Source organism: Onychostoma macrolepis, chromosome 09, assembly GCF_012432095.1.
Source record: "Onychostoma macrolepis isolate SWU-2019 chromosome 09, ASM1243209v1, whole genome shotgun sequence".
Lineage (NCBI taxonomy): Eukaryota > Metazoa > Chordata > Actinopteri > Cypriniformes > Cyprinidae > Onychostoma > Onychostoma macrolepis.
The window spans coordinates 34001892-34023876 of NC_081163.1; the positions used below are offsets into that span (position 1 = coordinate 34001892).

Consider the following 21985-nt stretch of genomic DNA (forward strand, 5'->3'; position numbering starts at 1 on the left):
CACAGAGCAATAAAATGATTCACCGCGTAACACAAGGCACATGGAGATGTGGTTGAAGAGGCTAGTGTTGTGGTTCAGGCTGAATAAGTCTTTCCTCTACAGTAAACAGTGGAGCTCAGTTTAAACTTCCAACTTTGTGGAGCTGATCAAAAGAAACCAACCAATGTACTGTTTTACTAAAACATATTCATTATAATAACACCTGCTGTCATACATCACTTCATGTATCTTTCTTTGTATTTATTTTTTCTTTTTCTTGTGGCTAAACTGTCACGGTATCCTCTCACGTTATTTAAGGACATCCTGCAGTTCTTTAGCTGTAAGCTTGAACAATTTCTCCTGTCTGTTTGATTGATGGAGGGGTTTTACGTGAAGGAAGGAAAAGTCTATTTCTCGTGGCACAGTCAATAACACTAATTAGGGATGTGCTATCCTGGGCATATGACAGGACGTGTCGTGCAGGAGACCCAGTTCAGGTCATTCACAAAAGCTGTGAGCTGTCATCTTCCTTTTGTTTGTATATTCGGATGGGTTTAGCTAAGGTAGTCAGAGTTTCTGGCCTGACCAGGAGGGGGTAACTGCTTGGTTGCAACCAAGGCAACAAGAAAACAGTTCTGAGCTGAGGAGCTGTGGAGAGCCTGGCAACTGCAAAGCTCAGTAAACACAGACATTCGTAGCATGGGCCGAAATGATTCAGTAGTATGTAAAAGCAGCGGGCGGGGATGCTGAACAAACACACGAATGCATTCTGAATTAAAGAGAAATGGTCGCTGAGGAGAGAGGAGCTCGGCCACAAACTGAGGTACGAGAAGAAAAATTGCTGACTTTGAATAAGTTGTTATTGTTTAAAAAAGTTAAAAAAAACAAATAAAAAAAAAAAACATTTTGGGTTCCCCAAAGAACCTTTCTTTATATAATCAAAGGCACTTTTTCAATTATACAGAACCTTTTGTAGAATGGGAAGGTTCCTTGGACATTAAAAGCTCTTTGTGGAACCACAGATGCCGATTAGAACCTTTATTTTTAAGAGTGAGTTTTACAGTTGCTGTATACACTATCAGCATGACTTTTGATGTGAGCTTTGAAACTAGATCTTTACAACACGATAAGACCACAATCATGACAGGATTATATCTCTTTAGCATTCATTCAAAGAAACACAAACAACTCCACAATGAAAGATTTTGTCCTGTCTTTGCTGAGTCGTGGGTACGGCCACATTGTGCCAAATGAAGACGGTCATGATGGAAGACTGGAGGTCTGTTTTGAACCAGAGGTAAAAGTTTTTTATATGTCTATGTAAGTCCAGTTTCAATGAGATAAAGTTTGATTTGTTTGGATGCACACAGTCAATGGAAACATGATCTCTTCTTAACTAGGACTACTTCAACTGGAAATCCCAGCCTCCTTTGCTGCGGCTTACCAGCAGCGGCCGTTTTTTTGGAGGCCTGGAGCCAGTTCCTCCTAAGACCTACAGTACGAGGAGAGGGCCTCTTATTCTGTATTCGGAGGATCTCGCACTGGCATACCGGACTGGCCAGGTTAACAGGAAGAGAATGGCTCCGAGCTGCCCAAAACAGGAAGTTGAGAAGCAGCTGCACACACTACAAGACCTGACTGGAGCTATTTTGGCTTTTGGAAAAAAGAAGGTAAATCTGAGAAGTAGTAGAATAAATAAACAAGTTCTATACTAATTCTACACTATCACCCTTGCAAAGGGTAGCACATTTATTTTTATATTTATAACAGATAGAATAAACTTTAAAACATTATACTTAGGCCTATGTGTAAACTGAATTTAATGTTTTCATGTTAGCTGCGATTAAATGAAAATGTATTATAGTTTGAAATTTACATTAAATCTAAAATGCTTTTATCAACCAACTTAAATAGGATTCAAGTACATCTTTATGTTATAATTATACATTTTGTTTACACTTTATTTTAAGGTGTCCTTGTTACAGTGTAATTATACATTATACAAGTACTGAGTAATATTAATTAGGTTTTGGTTTAGTTTTACTTGCATGTAATTATGCATAATTAGTTGATATTATAATAGTAATTATATGTAACAAGGACACCTTAGTGTTACCTACATTTCTGTTGTCTTTGAAATATGGTTAAATAAGCATTAACAGTAAATTCAAATGTAATTTCTATTGAAACCTGTGTCATGCATGTAAATATATGTGTAATTACACATTTGTAATTAAGCTGCAATTTAGTACATTTAAAATAATTTGAATGTAATATTTTAGAACATGCTAGAGTTAAAATTATAATCAAGTACTTTACATTTACATATTTTAATCAATGCAAATTAAGTGTATTTACTGTATATAAAAGTCATAAATTAAAATTTCTTAAAAACATTTTTAAGTGTACTTTAGTGTGCAAAAGACTACAAATGATCAAATGTTTCTTATGTATAATTAAGTGGCCTTTAATTTGATCTGAAAGTCATTTTTCTTACTTATTTTTTTAAATAAGTATTTAGTGAGTGTTCCACAAAACAACGTTGTTACTGTTGTTGTTATGCAGAGGTCATGAAATTCTGTAAACATCACTCATATTTTAATTACTTGACTTAATAGCCAAGTTTAAATAACATTGAACAGTCATCTGATTAATGCATCAGTTAATGTACACGTACATGACCGAGTACTGCATGAAACGGTTCCTTATCTGTTAAATTTCTTCAGTTAAGAGGTCCAGATCTACTACAAATGAACCATTGTGCAGATCTGCCTGAATTTTCCTCCTGATTGCCGCAGAGCAAGAGAGGTGGGACGTAAACTTGAGGGACAGGCCAGTCCATAGTAAATCTTCCAGAATTTTACTGCCCAGAAAAGTTGAAACTCAGGTTCAGGTCAGGGTGACAGACTCGGTGGCGGTATTAGTTTACCAGCTCTGAATGCCGTACCTCTGCTCTACTGGCCAGAGCGGTAACCCCATCCTAAAGGCAAGTAGGTGAAATGTGGTATGTTCATTTTACATTTCACTCCATAACCTTCCACTGAGCGCTTCAGCTGCACCTGGGCTGGGCAGATAACGCTGCCGTCAGTATGCAGCACACACACACACACACACACACACACACACACGTATGCGGTCAGTCCTCAAGGTGTCTTCAATTTCCACACATTCCAGGTCAATCAAACTGGTGATTTACCCATAATGTGCCGTTTGACCTCCGTGAGTTGTGAGCTGCAAATCTTAATAAAGGTGTCCTGAGGGATTTTACATAAGCACACAGTCCATAATCTATCCAACTCCAGTCCACCACAATCTGCTAATGCTCCACAGCCCTTGACTGTTCCCTCATTATATGCACATTAATCCATCCTCTCTCCGCGCCCCCGAAAATCATCAGTCGATGCGAAAAGAGATCAAAAGGATCATCGAATCAGGTGTGCATCTTGAATGAGAAAAGTAAACTCCACGGTGGCTTCGTTTTCACAATGTCCAGCTTCTATCATCCAAACATAAACTTGCATGAACCATCAGAAGAGAAACTGCCCGAGTGCTCTGTGATCAGCAGGAAAAGAGCAACTTCAATGACACCGAAAAATTGCTGCAGTATGTGACCGAAATGGCACCCTCTCGGGGCAAAAGGGGAATGATCCAGGTGATGAGAGCTGAATGCAGTAATCAGTGTGTTTACCTCATAGACATGAGGGTTTGGACAGGGACTTGGAGGGGTTCCAGAGAGAAGGGCCTTTGGTTGTGGGTGGCCCATGTGAAGTCTCGATCCGTCACGTTCAACTACGGCAGAATGTAAACAACACAGGTGTGCTCCAGGGACTCAAAACTGGCCGCCATAGTCATCCTCAGCAAGGCCAGCTGAATTCAGACAAACAATGCTCAGAAGGAAAAAAAATCACAATTTGGTTTTGTTAAATAATAATAAATAGTAACTTTGAAAAACCCAAACTAAAATAATTCCAAAACTAACTAAACTAAGATAAAAATGAACAAAAAATGATTTTAGCTTTGCTTAAAACCTTTATAATCCACCTGCTTTCAACATTTTTAAAAAGGCAGCCTTAAAATACCATTGAAAAGCTAAAATAAAAACTAAATTGAAAAGTCAAACAGAAAAAAAAATGATAACATTTTAATTAAAATTTTTAAAAAACGATAATAGCCTTCCATAACACACAAAAACAAAATAATATTTTAAATTATAATATTTAATCATTTAAACATTAATAATTTAGAAACAAATACTGATCAAATGCTGTTTGTAAGTTAAATGTTTTATGTGAATAAATAATAGCTACGCTGTAAGAAAAAAAATGGTTACGGACATGTCTTTCAACCCTAAAGCACAACACAATAAAGTGCATAATTTAAAATACGGCTAAAAAACTTGGAAAATTCCTTCACATTAACAAATGCGCATTAACAAATTGTTTTTTGTTTTTTTTTCTTAGGAACTGATTTCAAAGCATTGATGTCTGGCACCTGGTTTCTCTTTATTATTGTTAAATGCTCAAACCAGGAGATCAAAACATCTCAGTTCTCTTATATTCTTTTGAATCTATTGCAAGGTATTGCATCCAAAATAATTCCAGTGTGACTTCCAGCTCGGCATTCATGGTTTCGTTTTCCACTGACGTTTACTACAAAGAGGAGGCCACGTGCAGAGAAATCCATCATGTTGCTAATACAGACAAATGACCTTGAAAATAAAGTGAACATTGTGTTTGAGTGGTTTCAAAAGAGATAGTTAGAGATAGTGGAACATGTTTGGAGAGGACTGAAAAATCAAACACGTGCTCTTTATATATGATTCTTTGTTTCCTTTAGTCAACGGTTGGACCTCTTGCCGGTGTAACGCACCCCTTATTGCCAGATACTAAACATGCTATACAGAACATCAACACCCATCACAGACCTGGAGAGAAGAACTATAATTCAAGCCAGGTTAAAGGTGAGACTCTCTAAACAATCAGGTCAATGTTTTATATATTTTAAAGCTTTATAGAATAAAGGGCAAAATGCTTTAACAAGATTTAAATTTAAAATAATTTATAATTACTTTAAAAGGGAAATTTTAAAAACAAACAAACCCAAAGAAAACTTTCTTGACTTTCTTCTTCTGTGGAACATTAAAAAAAATGAATTAAAGAATGCCCTGGCTGCTGAGTTCAATATAGTAATAATAATATTTGTTAAATGGATGAAATTTAATTGGAACAACATGAATACATTATATATTTTGTTTTATTTTACACTATCCTTCAAAAGTTTGCAGTCAGTACGTTTTTATTTTTAATTTATATGTTTATTCAAGTACGCACTAAATTGATTCAAAGTGACAGTAAAGACATTTATGGCCCTGGACCACAAAACCAGTCTTAAGTCGCTGGGGTATATTTGTAGCAATAGCCAAAAATACACTGTATGGGTCAAAATTATTTATTTTTCTTTTATGCCAAATATCATTAGGATATTAAGTAAAGATCATGTTCCATGAAGATATTTTGTAAATTTCTTACCGTAAATATATCAAAACGTAATTTTTGATTAGTAATAAGCATTGCTAAGAACTTCATTTGGACAACTTTAAAGGCGATTTTCTCAGTATTTAGATTTTTTTGCATCCTCAGATTCCAAATTTTCCGAAATATTGTCCGATCCTAACCAACCATACATCAATGTAAAGCTTATTTATTCAGCTTTCGCATGATGTATTAATCTCAGTTTCGAAAAATTGACCCTTATGACTGGTTTTGTGGTCCAGGGTCACATTTATAATATTACAAAAGATTTCTGTTTTAAGAAAATGCTGTTCTTTTTTCATTTTCTTTTCATCAAATAATACATAATACACAAATAAACATCTCAGTTTTCAACTTTGATAATAAGAAATTATTCTTATTTAGCAAATCAGCATATTAAAATGATTTTTGAAGGATCATGTGACACTGAAGACTGGAGTAATGATGCTGAAAACTTTGCCATCACAGGAATAAATTACACTTACAATAGAATACAGTTGTTTGAATTTGCAATAATGTTTCACAACATCACGGTTTTTACTGTATTTGTGATCAAATAAATGCCTAGTGAACAGCTTTTCTTTTTAAAAACATTTTAAAATCTTACAGACCCTATATATCATATATCTAGCATAAAATTATATATCATTGTTTTTCAGGAGAAAAAACGAATCAGATCAGATATCAGCCACGTTTCCTCTGTTCCCCTCGGCCCAACAGGGCACACCTGGGTCCTCTGCCACCCATAACGGATGGTTCGGTACATGTACAAATCCAGGAGAAAACTCAAGCGGCACCAGGTAGAGTTCATGAAACACAAACGACACTAACGATCAGATAAACGCTGACTATTCAAAAGCAGTTCTTGATTAGATCAACAACATCCTGTGCGAACACAATGAACAAACTCAAAATATGTTACTGTGTTTGTGCCAGTGTTTAGTTCAAATCCATTCAGAGGGCGAATGTTTACATCTTTAAGAAACGCATATCAGATACCTGCCTCTGAATGCACTCTATTCATGTCGGGACTGAAAGCATTAAGTTAGGAAAATCCTTCTCTGCATTGCCAAGAGGAAGTATTACAACCACAAGCAGCTTCTTCAGCTTCTGCTCGCTGTGAAATATAACTGGACACAGAATAATGCTTGTTCTTTAACTTAATGTCTATAATGATCTTGATTCCAGATGAACAAATGGCCTTTAAGACCAAACAACAGAAAGACCAACTGAAAGAGAAGCCAAAAGAGAGAAACAGGATAGCAGTTGACACGTGCAGAGCCCAGATGAGTCCGATCCCTGAGACAGAACCTGCACATCAGACTGAAGATCTAACAGTGACGCCAGCAAACAAAAAAATCCCCTCTACAGTATGTTCATCTGGCTCTTTTTGTCTCTTTTCCATCACTGACCTGAAATTCACTCTAACTGTTTAATTGACACATTGCGCTTTTGGCATCATAAGACCAGACACTTGGAAAGGTTTGCTCATAAGTAAACATCTGACCTTTAACAGCATCTGATTTCATTTTCTTGGTTAATCTCTGTCACTGATGTAATATACTGCTGTTTATGTGAAGAATTTGGCTTTTGAACCTTTACAATGAAAAGCGTGGAGCAGAAATGCTAAGATGAAGTAGACTTTTTAGTTCATGCGTTCTTCCAAACTACGTGACCATAACTTCAAAACTTTTGAAAAAAGAGCTTTTCATTATTTTGCTCTGACATATACCAGATGCTCCCACATGTGATCGACCATCCTAAAGATCTAAACGGCCGTGGGAAGCGCAGCCGGATGGAGAGTGGAGGTGGTGTTGGAGAGATGTGCACGCTGAGGTCAGTGTATGTGGATTCGTCTTTGGAATACAGCCCACTCTCACGGGTCAACTACTACGGTGGACACATGGAGGGATCCCGCCAGAGTAAGACAAGATCTGAATCAGTATTTAGTGACCATTTAAAGTCTATAAAATGACATTCAGATACAAGCGTGAAGTCCTAAATGAAATGTTCTGCAAACTGTGTTTGCTTTAGTGAGACACTGTGGAGGTGAAGCTCACATGAGGAGAGTGAATACAGAAACAGATCCAAGCTTCACCATCTTCCACTTACCGCCCATTAACCAGAGCCCACTGGTCAACTCAGGCTCTGACATCACTTTAACAATGGTAAGAATTCAGTTTGTGGTAATTAAAGTCCAAAAAAAAACAAAAAACGTATGAAGACACATTTATCTCAACCCTAAGCCAAAATACTTCTTATAACCAACCTAAAAAATCTTCATGTTGTTTTTCGCTTTTCTACGTGTTAACTTCTGTGATGATAATGTCTTGACAAAACTTGTCAAACGTTGTCAAAATATTACTGAAATGTGTATTGTAAGAACACCTGGGGCTCTTATTCATGTGCAAACCTCAAAATGACTCTTTAATATAAATAAATCTACAAAAATGTCTTTTTGTTCTCTCTGTTCTCTACTTTTCTGCATTTTAACATCCGCTCTAGACTACTCTTCCACAATGTGAGTCTGTGGATATGGTTGACTCTTGCAATGATTATCACTTGTCATGTTCCTCATTTGTAAATCAGGAAAGGATTAAATGTTAATATTGTGAAATACTGTATAAAAATGATTAGAACTCTTTTCTATTTTAATATAATTTTTTCCTGTGATGCAAAGCTGAATTTTCAGCGTCATCACTCCAGACTTTAGCTGAATAAAAGTATTAATAGTATTAAATAATTAATTGTTTAAATCATACCCATTAAATCTTATTAACCCTAAAGATATGAAAGATAAACAGTGTAAATGTTCTGAAATGACAAAAAACAACCTTGTCTCTTGTAAATTCACCATATCTTGCATGTAATTCTTTTGGAATTGTCTTGAAGAATCAAACAGAAATTAAAGAGAAAAAAATCAGCTGTGAGAATTTACCAAAAAGGGAACTACACGTACGTCTCCCTGACATCAAAGTGGGAACTGCACATGAAAACCCCTCAGAGAGACGCATGCACAGCAAAGTGCTGCTGCTTTTCCCTGCACAAACAGACACCCATCAGCCAGATGGTATGCAACATCTCACTGCACACTATTACCAATAAATACAGCATAATGGGTTAGTTCATTATGTTGCATTTTACTAAGCATTCATTCTTTACTGTGCCTCAGATGACCTCCACAGGACCCCTGTGAAGGAGACGGAGCCAATTGGTGATTTGGAGCATGCAGTGGGGCTAGACCAAAGAAAACAGGACACTCACTCTGACAGCAAGTGCAGGATTATAGAGATGGATCTTGGACATGTCATGTGGTCTGATGGTCTAGAAAAAGGAGGTAATGATAGATTTATTTATTATTCAGGTTTAACATAGTACAGCTGCTGATTCACATATGACTCACAACGTATTTGCTGAAAGAAATATGACGACTCGTGATGCATGAGCTTTACAAAAACAATCCATCACAGAAAAGATTCTTTTTGTGATATGGTCTTTTTGATTATCCACCTTTATGCCCAGTGCTGTACAACTGAAGCATTAACCAACTCATTCAAAACTGGTGCTAGAATTCAATGCAAACTCAAAAACTTGTCAGAAGACAAAACAGATCTAATATTGTTGAGATATATATTGTAAGAACACCTGGGGCTCTTATTCAAGCACAGAAGTCAAAATGACTCACCCTGAAAGTCAACGGCAGTGTGGTATTGAAAACTGGTGAAGTGATGAAAAAATACAAGAACACTGCCAAAACTCTGACTTGTAGATGTAAACGCATTACCAGTGAGTCTGGAATCAAGTGATCCCGCTAGACATTTATAATAAAATTCAACAATACAATAATTAAAAACAATACAGTTTAAATGTACTTTCAGAGTAACTTCAGTTTAAAAACTAAATTCAGCAGTCTATCGAGGAGTTTTCTATTTGAATATAAATCAAATGTAATTTAGCCATAAGTGTCACATGATCCTTCAGAAGTCCTTCTAATATGCTGATTTGGTTAAATGTCTTTTCCTTGAGTGACTGCTCAATTATTTATTGACCCTTCATTGGCCATCGCACAATCAACAACCAAATAATGTTGTAGTATAATTTATGATTATTTATTTGGGTAACATTTAACAATAAGGTTCGATTGATTATCAATAGTTAATGCATTAGGTATCATGAACCAACAATGATCAATATTCTTTAAATAAAATATAAAAGTTTATTTAAAGGTTAAGTTTAATTTATAAAAAAAAATACTTTTCATTCATAATGACTAATGTTCATTTATACAACTTAAAATGTTAAAAGTGTATTATTATATTTTGAAATTAATGCTGCAAAAGTAATTAAATTAATAAAATATATGCTGTTAAATACTGTGATACCTAATGCATTAACTAATATGGATATATTAAACCGAAATTTTGTCATGTTTTCTTTGTGTTTTTCAGTTTAGAGACTCTTATTTTGATATTCTTATTCCTTCCTGTGTTTAAGTTTGTTTATCACCATGGTTACTGATTATGTTTGTCACCTGTGTCTTATTTAGTTGCTCATTAGCTCATCCTTGTGTATTTATAGCCTTTTGTTTCCTTAGTTCTTCATCTGATCTTGTCAATGTATAACTGTTGATTTGCATTGTTCCTGTGTTTCTTCTTTGCTCCCATTTAATAGTGTGCTTTCTGTTTGGCCTAATAAAAATACCTCTTGCAAATAGATCCTCACTTCAACTCTCTTTGCCTGAACCATACTGTGACAAATTTAAAGTCCTACCAATTTCTCATTTCACTTTTTTTTTTTCTTCTTATTTTTAACCATCTCATTTTTCATGCTGCTGACCGCCTTTCCTCTTCTCATTAGTTCACACATACTATCTGTAATAAGCTGTAGGCTCCAGGGCTGCAGCGGCTCATACAGTGAGGTGGTAGAGCGCAGCCCCCCTCTGAGGGCCGAGCACCTCTTCATGTGTGGCTCGGCTTGTGCTTGGCTGCAGCTAAATGAAGTCTTTAGACAGGCAGAGCAGTGAGGAGTGAGGACAGGGGTGGTGGGAGATCTCAGGGGCCGATATGGTAAATAACAACACAGAGGCTAAGGTTCAGTTGTCCATTAGCGCTCAGGGAACCAGGCAAAACAAGCCTCTATGAGAACGCTGCACTGCTGTAGATTCGACTTGAGCATTTCTGCAATCATTTCTTGTTCAGTTTGAGATCGTTTAACTATTGCTACTGAAGAACTGAAGTGAATTCTTTACCTTTGATTCCCTCAGATCAACATCCCCCTCTTGGTCCATTGCCCCCCCTGGTGGGCCGGAGGGGTCCAGGTAAACAGAGCTCCATGGCTGTGTACAGACAGAGCCTACATGACCCTGCAGACACATCAGAAACACAAACAGGAAACACTAGAGGTTGCATCCCTCTGGAGCTCAGAGGTAACAGCATGCTTCATAAAGATCCACTTAAAGGGCATCTATTATTCCCCTTTTTTACAAGATGTAATATACTGTAAATCTCAGGTGTCCCCAGAAATGTGTCTGTGAAGTTTCAGCTCAAAATACCTCATAGATCATTTATTATATCACTTTCAAAATGCCTATAGTGGAAGCAGAAACTCGCTGTTTTCATGCATGTCTCTTTAAATGCAAAGGAGCTGCTGCTCCCTGCCCCCTTTTCCTTTACAGCTCATACCACAGATATTCTGCAAAAAAAACATCTGTTTAGTTTTGATTATCATGTTTATCGCACTGAAAACATGCGTTTTAAAGCCATTTCAGTTTAAACTTCTGATATACGGTTTTCTGAGTGTGTGCACAGAAAGCAGCTGCCACTCGGCATGTGAGTACTAAAGTCAACAGTCGTGGGCGGGGCTTGTGCAAAATGACATCACATTGTACAGATTCTGCGAATGGCTTGTTCTGAGACACTGCTTATGATTTATGGGGACTACAAAAAGGAGCGGGTGGATTTTTATCATTGTACGGTTGCGTGCATACACTGCCAACAAACATTTATGTTCAAACAATAAGTAAAAGTGAATTTTGCATTATAAGTCTGATGTTAAGTGTCACCGTTTCTGGGTACAAATATTCAATAGGATGCTAAAAGCAAACAACAAACCGTGCTAATATACACTCAAAGTGCGCTGTAATACTACCAAAAAATAAAATAAAAATCATGATCCTAACCTTTATCTCCATACTAAAATCTCAAATGGTCAGATTTAAAATATTGGTGCATGGGACGCCATGACCCTGGAGACTGTAGTTTAAATCATGAATTTTTAAAAGCTTAGCTTAAATGTGGGATACTGTATGAATGAATAGTGCTCATAAACAGCTGCCGAAATATTCTCAATTGAAACAGAATCAGTATTCCTTACATCACAACTTAACAAGCGGATTAAAGACATTCCAAAACAAGTAACAAAAAAGCATGCTAACCATTATCTGGAGACAAGCAGGTCAAGGGTTAATCTTTCATTGAGTTAAATATATATATACATTATATATATATATATATATATTTAATTTAATAGCATTTAATTAATAAATACATAATATTAGATATATTTGTATAATTACATTTCACTATAATGTAGATATTTTGAGACTAAACATTTACTGCATATTATATATATATGGTAAAATGTCACCACAAAAAAATAATAATGTTTTATTCATTAAATATATAAAAATATATATTTATATTGTAGATATAGTTGTATAGTTACTTTTTACCATAATTTTAAATCTATACAATTATCGTATCTACAGTATATCTATGCAAAATCAATTATATTTATGTAATCATTTCTATAACTATATAATGTTACAATATGTAATATTTAATAAATTACGTTAATATTATAGAAATATTTGTGTAGTTATATTTTACCATTATATATTTTTGGAGTCTATAAAAACAATTGTCTATAAAACTAAAATATCTATATAATTGTAAAACTATAGAAAAATATCTGTAGTATAAAAATAAAGAATTGCTAAAGATGATTGTTTCTAAAGCTGGGCATATATGTAAACTCTTTTTTGATGCTGCTGAATTGTTTATATTGTGCATTTCAGCATACACTTTAACATACAAAAATGTATGCGTAAACGTGCCTATTAATACTAGTGAGATCAGACTGACAGTTCATCATATTGACTATAAAATTAATGTTTGTGAAATGAGTGTGCTTGTGCCATCTATGCAACTTAGGTCAATGTTTCTAATGCAATGGCATTCATGTTTTTCAATGTAACTTACTTGTCTAATTACATCTTGGAGCCACTGTATGTAGAGCACTGTCTTCTCTTTCCTTTTTTAGGTTTGTTAAGTCTCACTGTTTGAATCTCTGTGTTTGTCAGAATGGCAGGGAGGCAAAGCAGTGGGCACCCTAATAATGGGTCCTGACGGTGAAATCATACGCTTGTCTCTCTGGGATCCCGCAGTTGACACTGAGGACCACCCAATTATGGGTGATGTCACACAAGGTCACGGTAATCGAGGCTTTACTTGGTTTTATATTGTCCTCAACCAAATAAACACAGAACACAGAAAGGTCTGTACTGGCTTTTGCTCGCAGGGCTCTTAAGGAAAAGAAAAAAATAACATTCAAATGTTCACAAGACATTATTCTCAACGACGTGTGTTATTAGAGTTATTATGTTGTAAATGTAACTTGTTGTCAGGGGAGTCTGTATTAGTGTATTTCAAGGACAGAGGAGGTGATGGGTGAGAGTTCAGGTCAAATAAAGGGAAACACAGCAGACAAAACATAAACAGAGAGCACAGGAGATCTGGAACAGACAGATATGATGTTAACATGAAGAATGTACCTCTTTGTTTCCAGTTCTTAAGGTTGTGACTTCTGAGGGAGATTTGAAACAGCCTTGGACAATCCTCATACAGGACAACGATACAGATAAAGGTTAGCATTTCCAAAGTACAAGAAGAATTTAATACGGAGTGTGCAGCTTTATCATTAAACATGGTTCATATACATACCATATATATATATATATATATATATATATATATATATATATATAAAACAGTAGAAATTATAGAGTTGTATTTTATATTTGTGTATTATTATGTTTTTGAAAACAGTCTCTTATGCCCACCAAGGCTGCATTTATTTGATAAAAAATACAGTTTAAGAATGTAATATAGCTAAATAATATAACTGTTTTGTATTTGAATATATTCTAAAATGCATTTTATTCCTGTGATGGCAAAGTTGAATTTTCAGCATCCATTACGGCAGTCTGTCACATGATCCTTCAGAAATAATTTCATAATGCTGATTTATGACATATATATACAGTATATTAAGCATATTTTATTATTATTATTTATATGTATTTATTTATTATATATATATATATATATAAAGTTTATTTGCAAAAACAGATAACCCTGTTTTTCATTTTTCTAAAAATCATGTTTTTATTATGCTATCATGTTTTTATTGTGTTTTATTGTGTTAGTAAGCTGAATTTGTTAGGTTTTTATTTTACCTAATCAAAATAACCAGACTGCAGTTTGATTGAGATTAATTGAATGCACAATGAAAAAACATGATTTTTCAGTTATCTGTTTTTCCAAATGAACTCTTCATATATATATATGTGTATCTTTTATATATATATTTTATATTTTTGTGGAAATCGTTAAGTTATTTTTAATTTCTTTACCATTTAATAGTTTTAAGGTCAGTAAGATTTTTCTTGTGTATATAATAAGAATAATTATTATTATGATTATTATTATTAAATATTATTAATTATTAATATTGCTCATATTACAACTTGGATAATATAATATAATATAATATAATATAATATAATATAATATAATATAATATAATATAATATAATATAATATAATATAATATAATATAATATAATATAATATAATAAATATAATATAATATAATATAATATAATATAATATAATACAGATTAATTGTAGAATTCTATTATTTGGCTACTCTTTTCTGAGTTTCGATCTCCTGGACTCATTGTCTGATGTATCCGTAGATGTTCCAGCCTTCATATGGGTTCACTTAAGAACCTTTCATCAAATTTGCATTTTTATATAACCAACCTTTTTTAGAAATTCATCCCATCCTCAAATTCGTTTCATATGTGCTCTAACGAGTAAAATACAAGTAAAAATAGTACAGTACAATGAAACACAAACACACAAACATGCATATAAAGCACACGCCGCCCCTCCCTCCCTCTCTCATGCTGGCTGCTCCACATCTGGTAGTGGTTTGCAGCAGTGAGGTATCCTGGACAGAGAAACCCGATCCCCCCCCCCAGGCTGAGGCCTAATCCCAGCCCAGGAGTCTGTGTGACTGACAGAGGCTGTGTTTTCTCAAGCCGACCTCTGGAGCTGCTCTGTTTCCTTTATCCTGTCACTGGTCAGAAACTCAACCCCCACCGACCCGCCTTAACCCACCGAACCCCCTCCTCCATCGGCTCGCCATGCAAGCGTTCTCTTCATTCGCCCCTTTCCTCCTATCCAGGCCCCTTCTGAAACAGACACTTTCTAAATAAGGACTCTTTGAGCAAATGGCTATCATCCCAGGGGCTACATCCACGTACCATGATATATATCAAAGCACCACCGCATAACTTTCTGATACTATCACTGTACTACGGAGTACTATTTTGTTTAAATTCATAACAAGTTCCCCTATTGATTTATTTGAGTTTTAGAAACAGCCTGACGTGTGTTACAGCAGGTCATTCATCCATTAACAGACGTAAGTGCTGCAGACAGCACTTTAACCTAAAACCAAATGCCAATACGTGTGTCCTTGGGCTTATTCTGGGATGTTTTATGCTTGTCTGTCCGGACATTGACAACGTGCTAACAAGTTGGTCGCTGAAAATAGCAAGGAGTGTTCAGAGGTGCCACATAGCATTCTGGGGTGTCTGGAATGCTGGAGACGGGTGGAGTTCATTACAGATAGACCCTCCACCGGCAGAAGAGAAGGAGGAAATGAAGCAGTGAAAATAAGAGGCGGGAATATTTCCCCTTCTTTGTGAAGCTAAAAATTAAGTGGATTTTTTCATTCCCATTTGTCGAAATATTGATTTATTTTGAATTGAGGTTGATATCAAAGCAAAAACATTCTGTTCCTTCGAGAATGAGCTTCTGTAGAATCAGAATCGTGCAACATTTACTGCAATACAACAGAAAATACTGGTAATCAAATATGTACTATACTTTAAATGTACTATATATCACTGCCCTCTAATGGACATTCACATGGCATGATTTTCCAAAACATCAAAATCATTGGCATGACAACTTAATGAACGGATACTGTACTTGGATCATATTATAACATAAATAGTTTATTTCCTATTACAATTACGGTTTTAGATTTGCACAGTAAATTTTTCAGCATGACCCGATAATTTTGTCATCTTGTACAAATTATTATGGCCAATAAGGCCATTTTGAAAACATCAGAGACCCAATGCATAAAGGGTACAAAAATGGGCATTGAAATGTGCGCATGCAAGTTTCCACTCACTTATCTGGATGTGTGCAGTGTATATGTGCAAGTTTTCAAATGACATAAAAATCATTATCCAGAAGTTGGAATATATATATATATAATAGCTTACTAAGTGAGTGATGCACTTATATTAGACAATTGTATTTACACTGCAAAACAAGTATCAGATTGCGAGAAAAAAATAATAATTCTAAACATTCTATAATATATGTTTACTTTACTGCCAAAACTGCATAAAGTCAGTTTGTTTAAAACATTTAAAACTATTTTGCCAAATGGAATGGATGAGAATAATTCTTCCCTAAAAACATTTTCTGAAAAGCCTTTTATATGCGATTTTGGCAAATGTATGTTTTATGGCTATTTGGATGTTTTTATTCTAAAAGGATACTGAATGATTTTTAGCAATGCAATGTAAAGGCACTTACACATATTTTTCTAGTATCTTGTAGGCTATTGTGAAACCAAGTAGTATTATAAGGATAGAGATATGCATATGGAAATGATATACAAAAGATGGTGTTGTACGCGCCAAAGATTTCTAAATAGTTCTGGCATGCGTACAGATTTACACATCTGCCTTTTGTGCATCCATGCAATTTTAGGATGAAATATACACAAAGGTTTATACATGAAGCCCCAGTTCATTTGTGCAAAAAAAAAGAAAGATCAAAATAATGAGATACATTAATCCAAACAGTTTAGTAGACAATCTCTAAACTGTTATTTAACAATGAAGAGGTGTGGTCAGTCTAACTACTACTAATAATGAGGTAACTAACAAGATGTTTTATATTATATTTTATATATGAAACATAAGCACAAGTCCAGTTAAAAACAATCTAGTGTCATACATTCCATTTTCATTGCCTGTTTAGACAGAAGTTCAGCAGGGGCTCTGACATATAAACAGAGAAAGAAGTGAGACAGAGACAGAAATCAAGAAAAGACAGAAGGAGAAAGCAAGCGGAAGAGCAGTCCTGTTGCTTTTCGGCAAGATTTGTGTCACGCAGGATGAATAATTGCAGTGGATGGGTGTGTGAGATCAGAGGGTGTGGAGAGACGGAGCAGAGGTCTCACTCACAGCGCACAGCAAGAATGTGGAACAAAATGCAGCCCCTCTCTCCTGAGGATGGGGTCGCCGCTGCGTTCACACCGCCTTACAGGCGAATGTGTGAGGCTCTTTCCATCCCCCCCTCGGTTAAACTCGCTCCCTCATACTGTCTATCTCCTCCACACACCCGTTTCTTTGCCTCATTGACATCAAAGCAGCGCTGGAACCCATTAAAGCACACAGACTTGCTGAAAAATAAACCGTTGCTGGCTGGTGCAAAATAACTGGCCGCTCTGTGTCCAGACTACAGGCCGGGCGCGCATAATATAGGGACAAAGAAAAACACTGCCGATCCTACAGCAGGACACTAAACATGCTCGCTGTCTCATGGTTTAATGCAGAAGACAGAAATCTGGCATGCAAAAGTGTGTGTCAGTAAAATACATTGTACAAGTGGCAAACTGAGAAGCTGCGGTTGCTACAACCTAAATCAAACCGCACTGTAACTTCAGAACTATTTTCTCAGACAAGAAGATAGACCGGATTTGACTTAGAAATGACTAGACATATAAACATACTATTATGAATAAATTTAGCATGGCACGCTGAACTGCTGTCATGGGCTGTTGAGGTTTTTGTGAGCGATCATGCTTGGGACAGGCCTACGTTTCTTGTGCCCCCTGGTGGAATGCAGCACTTTTCCACGAGGTTCGTCCACCTGATTAGAGGCGCCGCAAGCATACTACACTTCAGCCTTTGCGTTTATGTCATGCCAGAATGATTGTATTTACAAGCTGAGCACCACCATGAAGTCATAGTTACAAGTGGGAGATTTAGCAGCACTGACTTGGCAAATTGTGTGTCAAAATAAAGATTTATGGCAGAAGCAAATTGGTATTGATCATATTGGTATTGTTGATGGTACAATTTAGTTTGTAGGCGTTTTGTGTACACTTGATGAAGACTTTGATTTAACTGTTTTATTTGGGCTGAACTAACACAGGACATAATACAGATAAAGGGTCAAACACCTAATGTGCACTGGACTCTTTACTAGCACTACCGCTAACATATGTAGTTTCTTTGTCAACAAGTCAAACTGTCCAACAATTTTCCATTTTAATATATTTTAAAATGTATTTTTTCCTGTGATGCAAAGCTGACTTGTCAGCAGTCATTACTCTTCAGAAATCATTCTAATATGCTGATTTGCTGCTCAAGAATATTATCAATGTTGAAAATATTTGTGCTGCTTAACATTTTTGTGACGAGTCTTTACTGTTACTTTTCATTAATGTGGCCTTGCAGAATTAAAAAAAAACAGAACCCAAATATTTGAACAATAGTTTATATTTGAATGCGTGGTAACACTTTATTTTGATGGTCCCTTTTGAACATTCTGTTGACACTAAGTAATGTTGCAACTACATGTCAACAAACTCTCATAAGAGTATTAGTAGACTGTCTGCTTCATATCTACTAACTCCTTATTGTGTTTGTCTCCCAACAGATATTCTACTGACTATAAGTAACTTTGCAAGAACGTGTCAACTTAATCTAACCCTAACCCTACCAGTCAACTAATACACTACTAACACTCTAATGATTTACATTATTTACAGTCAATAGAATGTGTTAAAGGGACCATCAAAATAAAGTGAAACCGAATGCATTTATCTTCTTTAAAAGTCATGCAGAAACGTGTTATGTCTGTTCGCAGAGGAAGACACCACAAGTAATACTGAAGAAACCACTTCAAACACTGAACATGAGGTATGTCCTCACACAAACCTTTCCATTCATTATAGGTGCTGAGTGAAAGAGACACGTTTATGATCTAGTATGAAATATTTCACAGTGAGAGAGAAGGAATTAACTAGGAACTAAAATTCAGTGCACTCGCCGGAATATTGCAAAGTCAGATAAATCCCCTTTAATCAAAGCCAGTTCTGTTTTCAAATTAATGATATTTCCATTATGCCGACAAAGCCAGTGTGCTTGTGCTCTCAATTAATATTCTTTTTAAACTTCTGTGTGGAGCACAGCATGTGTGGATCAGTAGTTGTTATTAATCAAGCAACATAAGGTGCAATCTGTTGTTACATTGATTTTGTCTTTAAGGACACCACTAAGTGCTTTTTTGGCACTAGAGAAGTTTTCCGTCCCTGTGATCCTTAACATTGTGCAGAGCAATGACAAAAACACAAGACCTTTGCACAGCAAACTAATCAGACATTTTCATTTTAGGGTTTTTAACTTCAGCTTCTTTTGCCAGAAACAACTGATGAATGAGCCTGAAAATGTTTAGGAATTCTACAGGATAACTGACTTCACTAAACATTTGTCTGGTGCTATCTTCTGTAGGGGTTTGAGGTCAATAAAACTGCAGAGCAAATCAACGCTAAGAAGAGGCGGCATCCATTAGGTTCCTACAATAAAACAGTTCGGATGAGGCAGGTGAGCCTGAACATGATAACATCAGATTGATGTTGACCTCTGGGAAATTTTAGGATCATTTTTGGTGGAAAATCAGATGCTGCTTTCTGAAGGTGTTTAAGGTCAACTCTCGTGAAGAAACTAATGCAGAGGAGGAGGAGGAACAGGAGGAAGAGGAAGAAGAGGAGGAGGCGGATGAGGAAGATGGTTTAGACTCTGACAATAAACCCATTTATAACGCACAGGTGAGTTTAATTTCATATCATCATGTCCTTCAAAACCTGTATGACTTTCTCTCTTTTAAATTTTCCTCTGTGGAAGTAAATCAGTAAGTCATGGCAATAACAAATGGGACATAGGATCTATCGATCATATATATGTGTGAATCTTTTCTGTAGGCATCTAGGAAAGCTCACACACAACAGAATAATGCAGCGGATGAAGAGGACGATTTAGGCTCTGACTGTCAGATTATTCAGGAAGAAAGGGTGAGTCTTCCTCTTTTAACAGCACACTATTATGAGATTTGTTATAAACAAGTAACAGTTTATCTAAGGGTTCCAGCATAATGATTTTATGAAATATGAGAGATGCTGTTTATTGTAGGTGATTAAGGTCAAATCACGTGTAAAGCAGACTAAAGCCAAGAGGAAGGAATATTGTTTAGGCGCAGACAATGAAATAATCCAGGAGGAACAGGTGAGTCTTCCTCTTTCACCTGCATGCAGTACGCTATTATAAGAAGTCTCAATATTGTGTGAAGCCTAAACCATCTTCAGAGCAGCTGACCAAAGAGCTATAGATTCAGGTGGATATCACAGACTTTAAAATATATGATGTGCTGTTTTTTCTGTAGGAATATAAGGTCAGATCACGTGCAAAGAGAACTAAAGCCAAGAAAGACGACTGTTTGGGTGCTGACAGTGAGATCATCCGGGAGGAAGAGGTGAGTCTTCCTCTTTTAACCGTACGCCATTAAGTACGCTATTATGACCTCTTAACAATCTGTGAAGTCTGAACCATCTTCAGACCAGCTGACCTAAGAGCCACAGATTCAGATGGAAATCACAATAAAATATGTTTTCTCTAGGTGTTTAAGTTCAGATCAAGTGCAAAGCAGACTAAAGCCAAGAGGAAGGATGATTGTTTAGGAGCGGACGCTGAAATAATCCATGAGGCACAGGTGAATTTTCCTCTTTTACACTGATTATCTTCACATAGTAATAACATATGCAGCCTAATAATCTATCTTGCGAAAGAAGTCTCTTCTGCTCACCAAGGCTGTTTTTGTTTGATCAAAAATACAGTAAAATTAGTAATGTTGTGAAATATTATTATAATTTAAAATAACTTTTCTATTTTGATATACGGTATTTTAAAATGGTCAGATGCAAAAGCCTCTAAGTGCCGTCTGAAATTTTCATCTAAAATTAGCATTTTTATCAGGCTCCTATGTTTAGGTTCAGGAAATTTATTTTAATGGCAATGTATAGGTCCTTTTCTATGCAATTAAAGTGAAATAACTAAACATAAATATCGGAGCCTGATAAAAATGCTCATTTTAGATGAAAATTTCAGACGGCACTTAGAGGCTTTTGCATCTGAACTCTTTTTTTCATGTGACAACACTGAAGAAATGACACTTTGCTACAATGTAAAGTAGTGAGTGTACAGCTTGTATAACAGTGTAAATTTGCTGTCCCCTCAAAATAACTCAACACACAGCCATTAATGTCTAAACCTCTGGCCACAAAAGTGAGTACACCCCTAAGTGAAAATGTCCAAATTGGGCCCAATTAGCCATTTTCTCTCCCCGGTGTCATGTGACTCGTTAGTGTTACAAGGTCTCAGGTGTGAATGGGGAGCAGGTGTGTTAAATTTGGTGTTGTCGCTCTCACTCTCTCATACTGGTCACTGGAAGTTCAACATGGCACCTGATGGCAAAGAGCAGCAATTATTTAAAATAGGTGCCTTTTGTAATATTATAAGTGTTTTGTTTTACTGTCACTTTTGATCAATTTAATGTGTCCTTGTGCAATAAAAGTATTCTTTTTTTCTTCTTCCAAATAAATAAATACATGCATACATAAACATTTGAATGGTATTGTATGAGCGATGCTGTTTTCTGTAGACATTTAAGGTGAGATCCCATGCAAAGCTGACTAAAGCCAAGAGGAAGGAGGACTGTGAAATAATTCAGGATGAACAGGTAATTCCTTCACTGGTGTAACATGTAGCATGCCATTATGAGTTATCCATTAACGCCTGGTTTAATCTTACTGAGTCTTATCCCGTCTCTCTCAAGGTCTATTTACCTGAGGAGAGATTAGAGGAAATGAGCAGCTCCACGGCTCACCAGCTCAATAAAACCGGTAACCTGAGTTACAGCTCAGCACAGCAACATAAAGAGTAATGCTGCCGATCTGCTATCTAAGCTCTGCCCTAGATT

At 35.9% G+C, this 21985-nt stretch overlaps 1 protein-coding gene across 3 annotated transcripts in view; it reads left to right on the top strand.

Annotated features, from left to right (window-relative positions):
• Positions 1–589: 589 nt before the first annotated feature.
• Positions 590–21985, top strand: part of LOC131547352 (uncharacterized protein KIAA2012) — a 29630-nt gene continuing 8234 nt past the window's right edge. For 2 of the 3 annotated variants that reach the window (XM_058787867.1, XM_058787869.1), the window contains exons 1-23: positions 590–802; positions 944–1029; positions 1143–1276; positions 1380–1649; positions 4816–4939; positions 6170–6310; positions 6699–6880; positions 7246–7432; positions 7545–7678; positions 8403–8580; positions 8683–8847; positions 10774–10935; positions 12871–13002; positions 13356–13433; positions 18821–18873; positions 19465–19557; positions 19650–19781; positions 19935–20024; positions 20143–20235; positions 20393–20482; positions 20627–20719; positions 21668–21745; positions 21842–21908. In XM_058787867.1, the coding sequence (XP_058643850.1) occupies positions 1002–1029; positions 1143–1276; positions 1380–1649; positions 4816–4939; positions 6170–6310; positions 6699–6880; positions 7246–7432; positions 7545–7678; positions 8403–8580; positions 8683–8847; positions 10774–10935; positions 12871–13002; positions 13356–13433; positions 18821–18873; positions 19465–19557; positions 19650–19781; positions 19935–20024; positions 20143–20235; positions 20393–20482; positions 20627–20719; positions 21668–21745; positions 21842–21908 (2704 nt within the window). In that variant the 5' untranslated portion in view covers positions 590–802; positions 944–1001. The remainder of the gene's footprint in view (positions 803–943; positions 1030–1142; positions 1277–1379; positions 1650–4815; positions 4940–6169; positions 6311–6698; positions 6881–7245; positions 7433–7544; positions 7679–8402; positions 8581–8682; positions 8848–10773; positions 10936–12870; positions 13003–13355; positions 13434–18820; positions 18874–19464; positions 19558–19649; positions 19782–19934; positions 20025–20142; positions 20236–20392; positions 20483–20626; positions 20720–21667; positions 21746–21841; positions 21909–21985) is intronic. The other variant, XM_058787868.1, reaches the window with a different exon arrangement.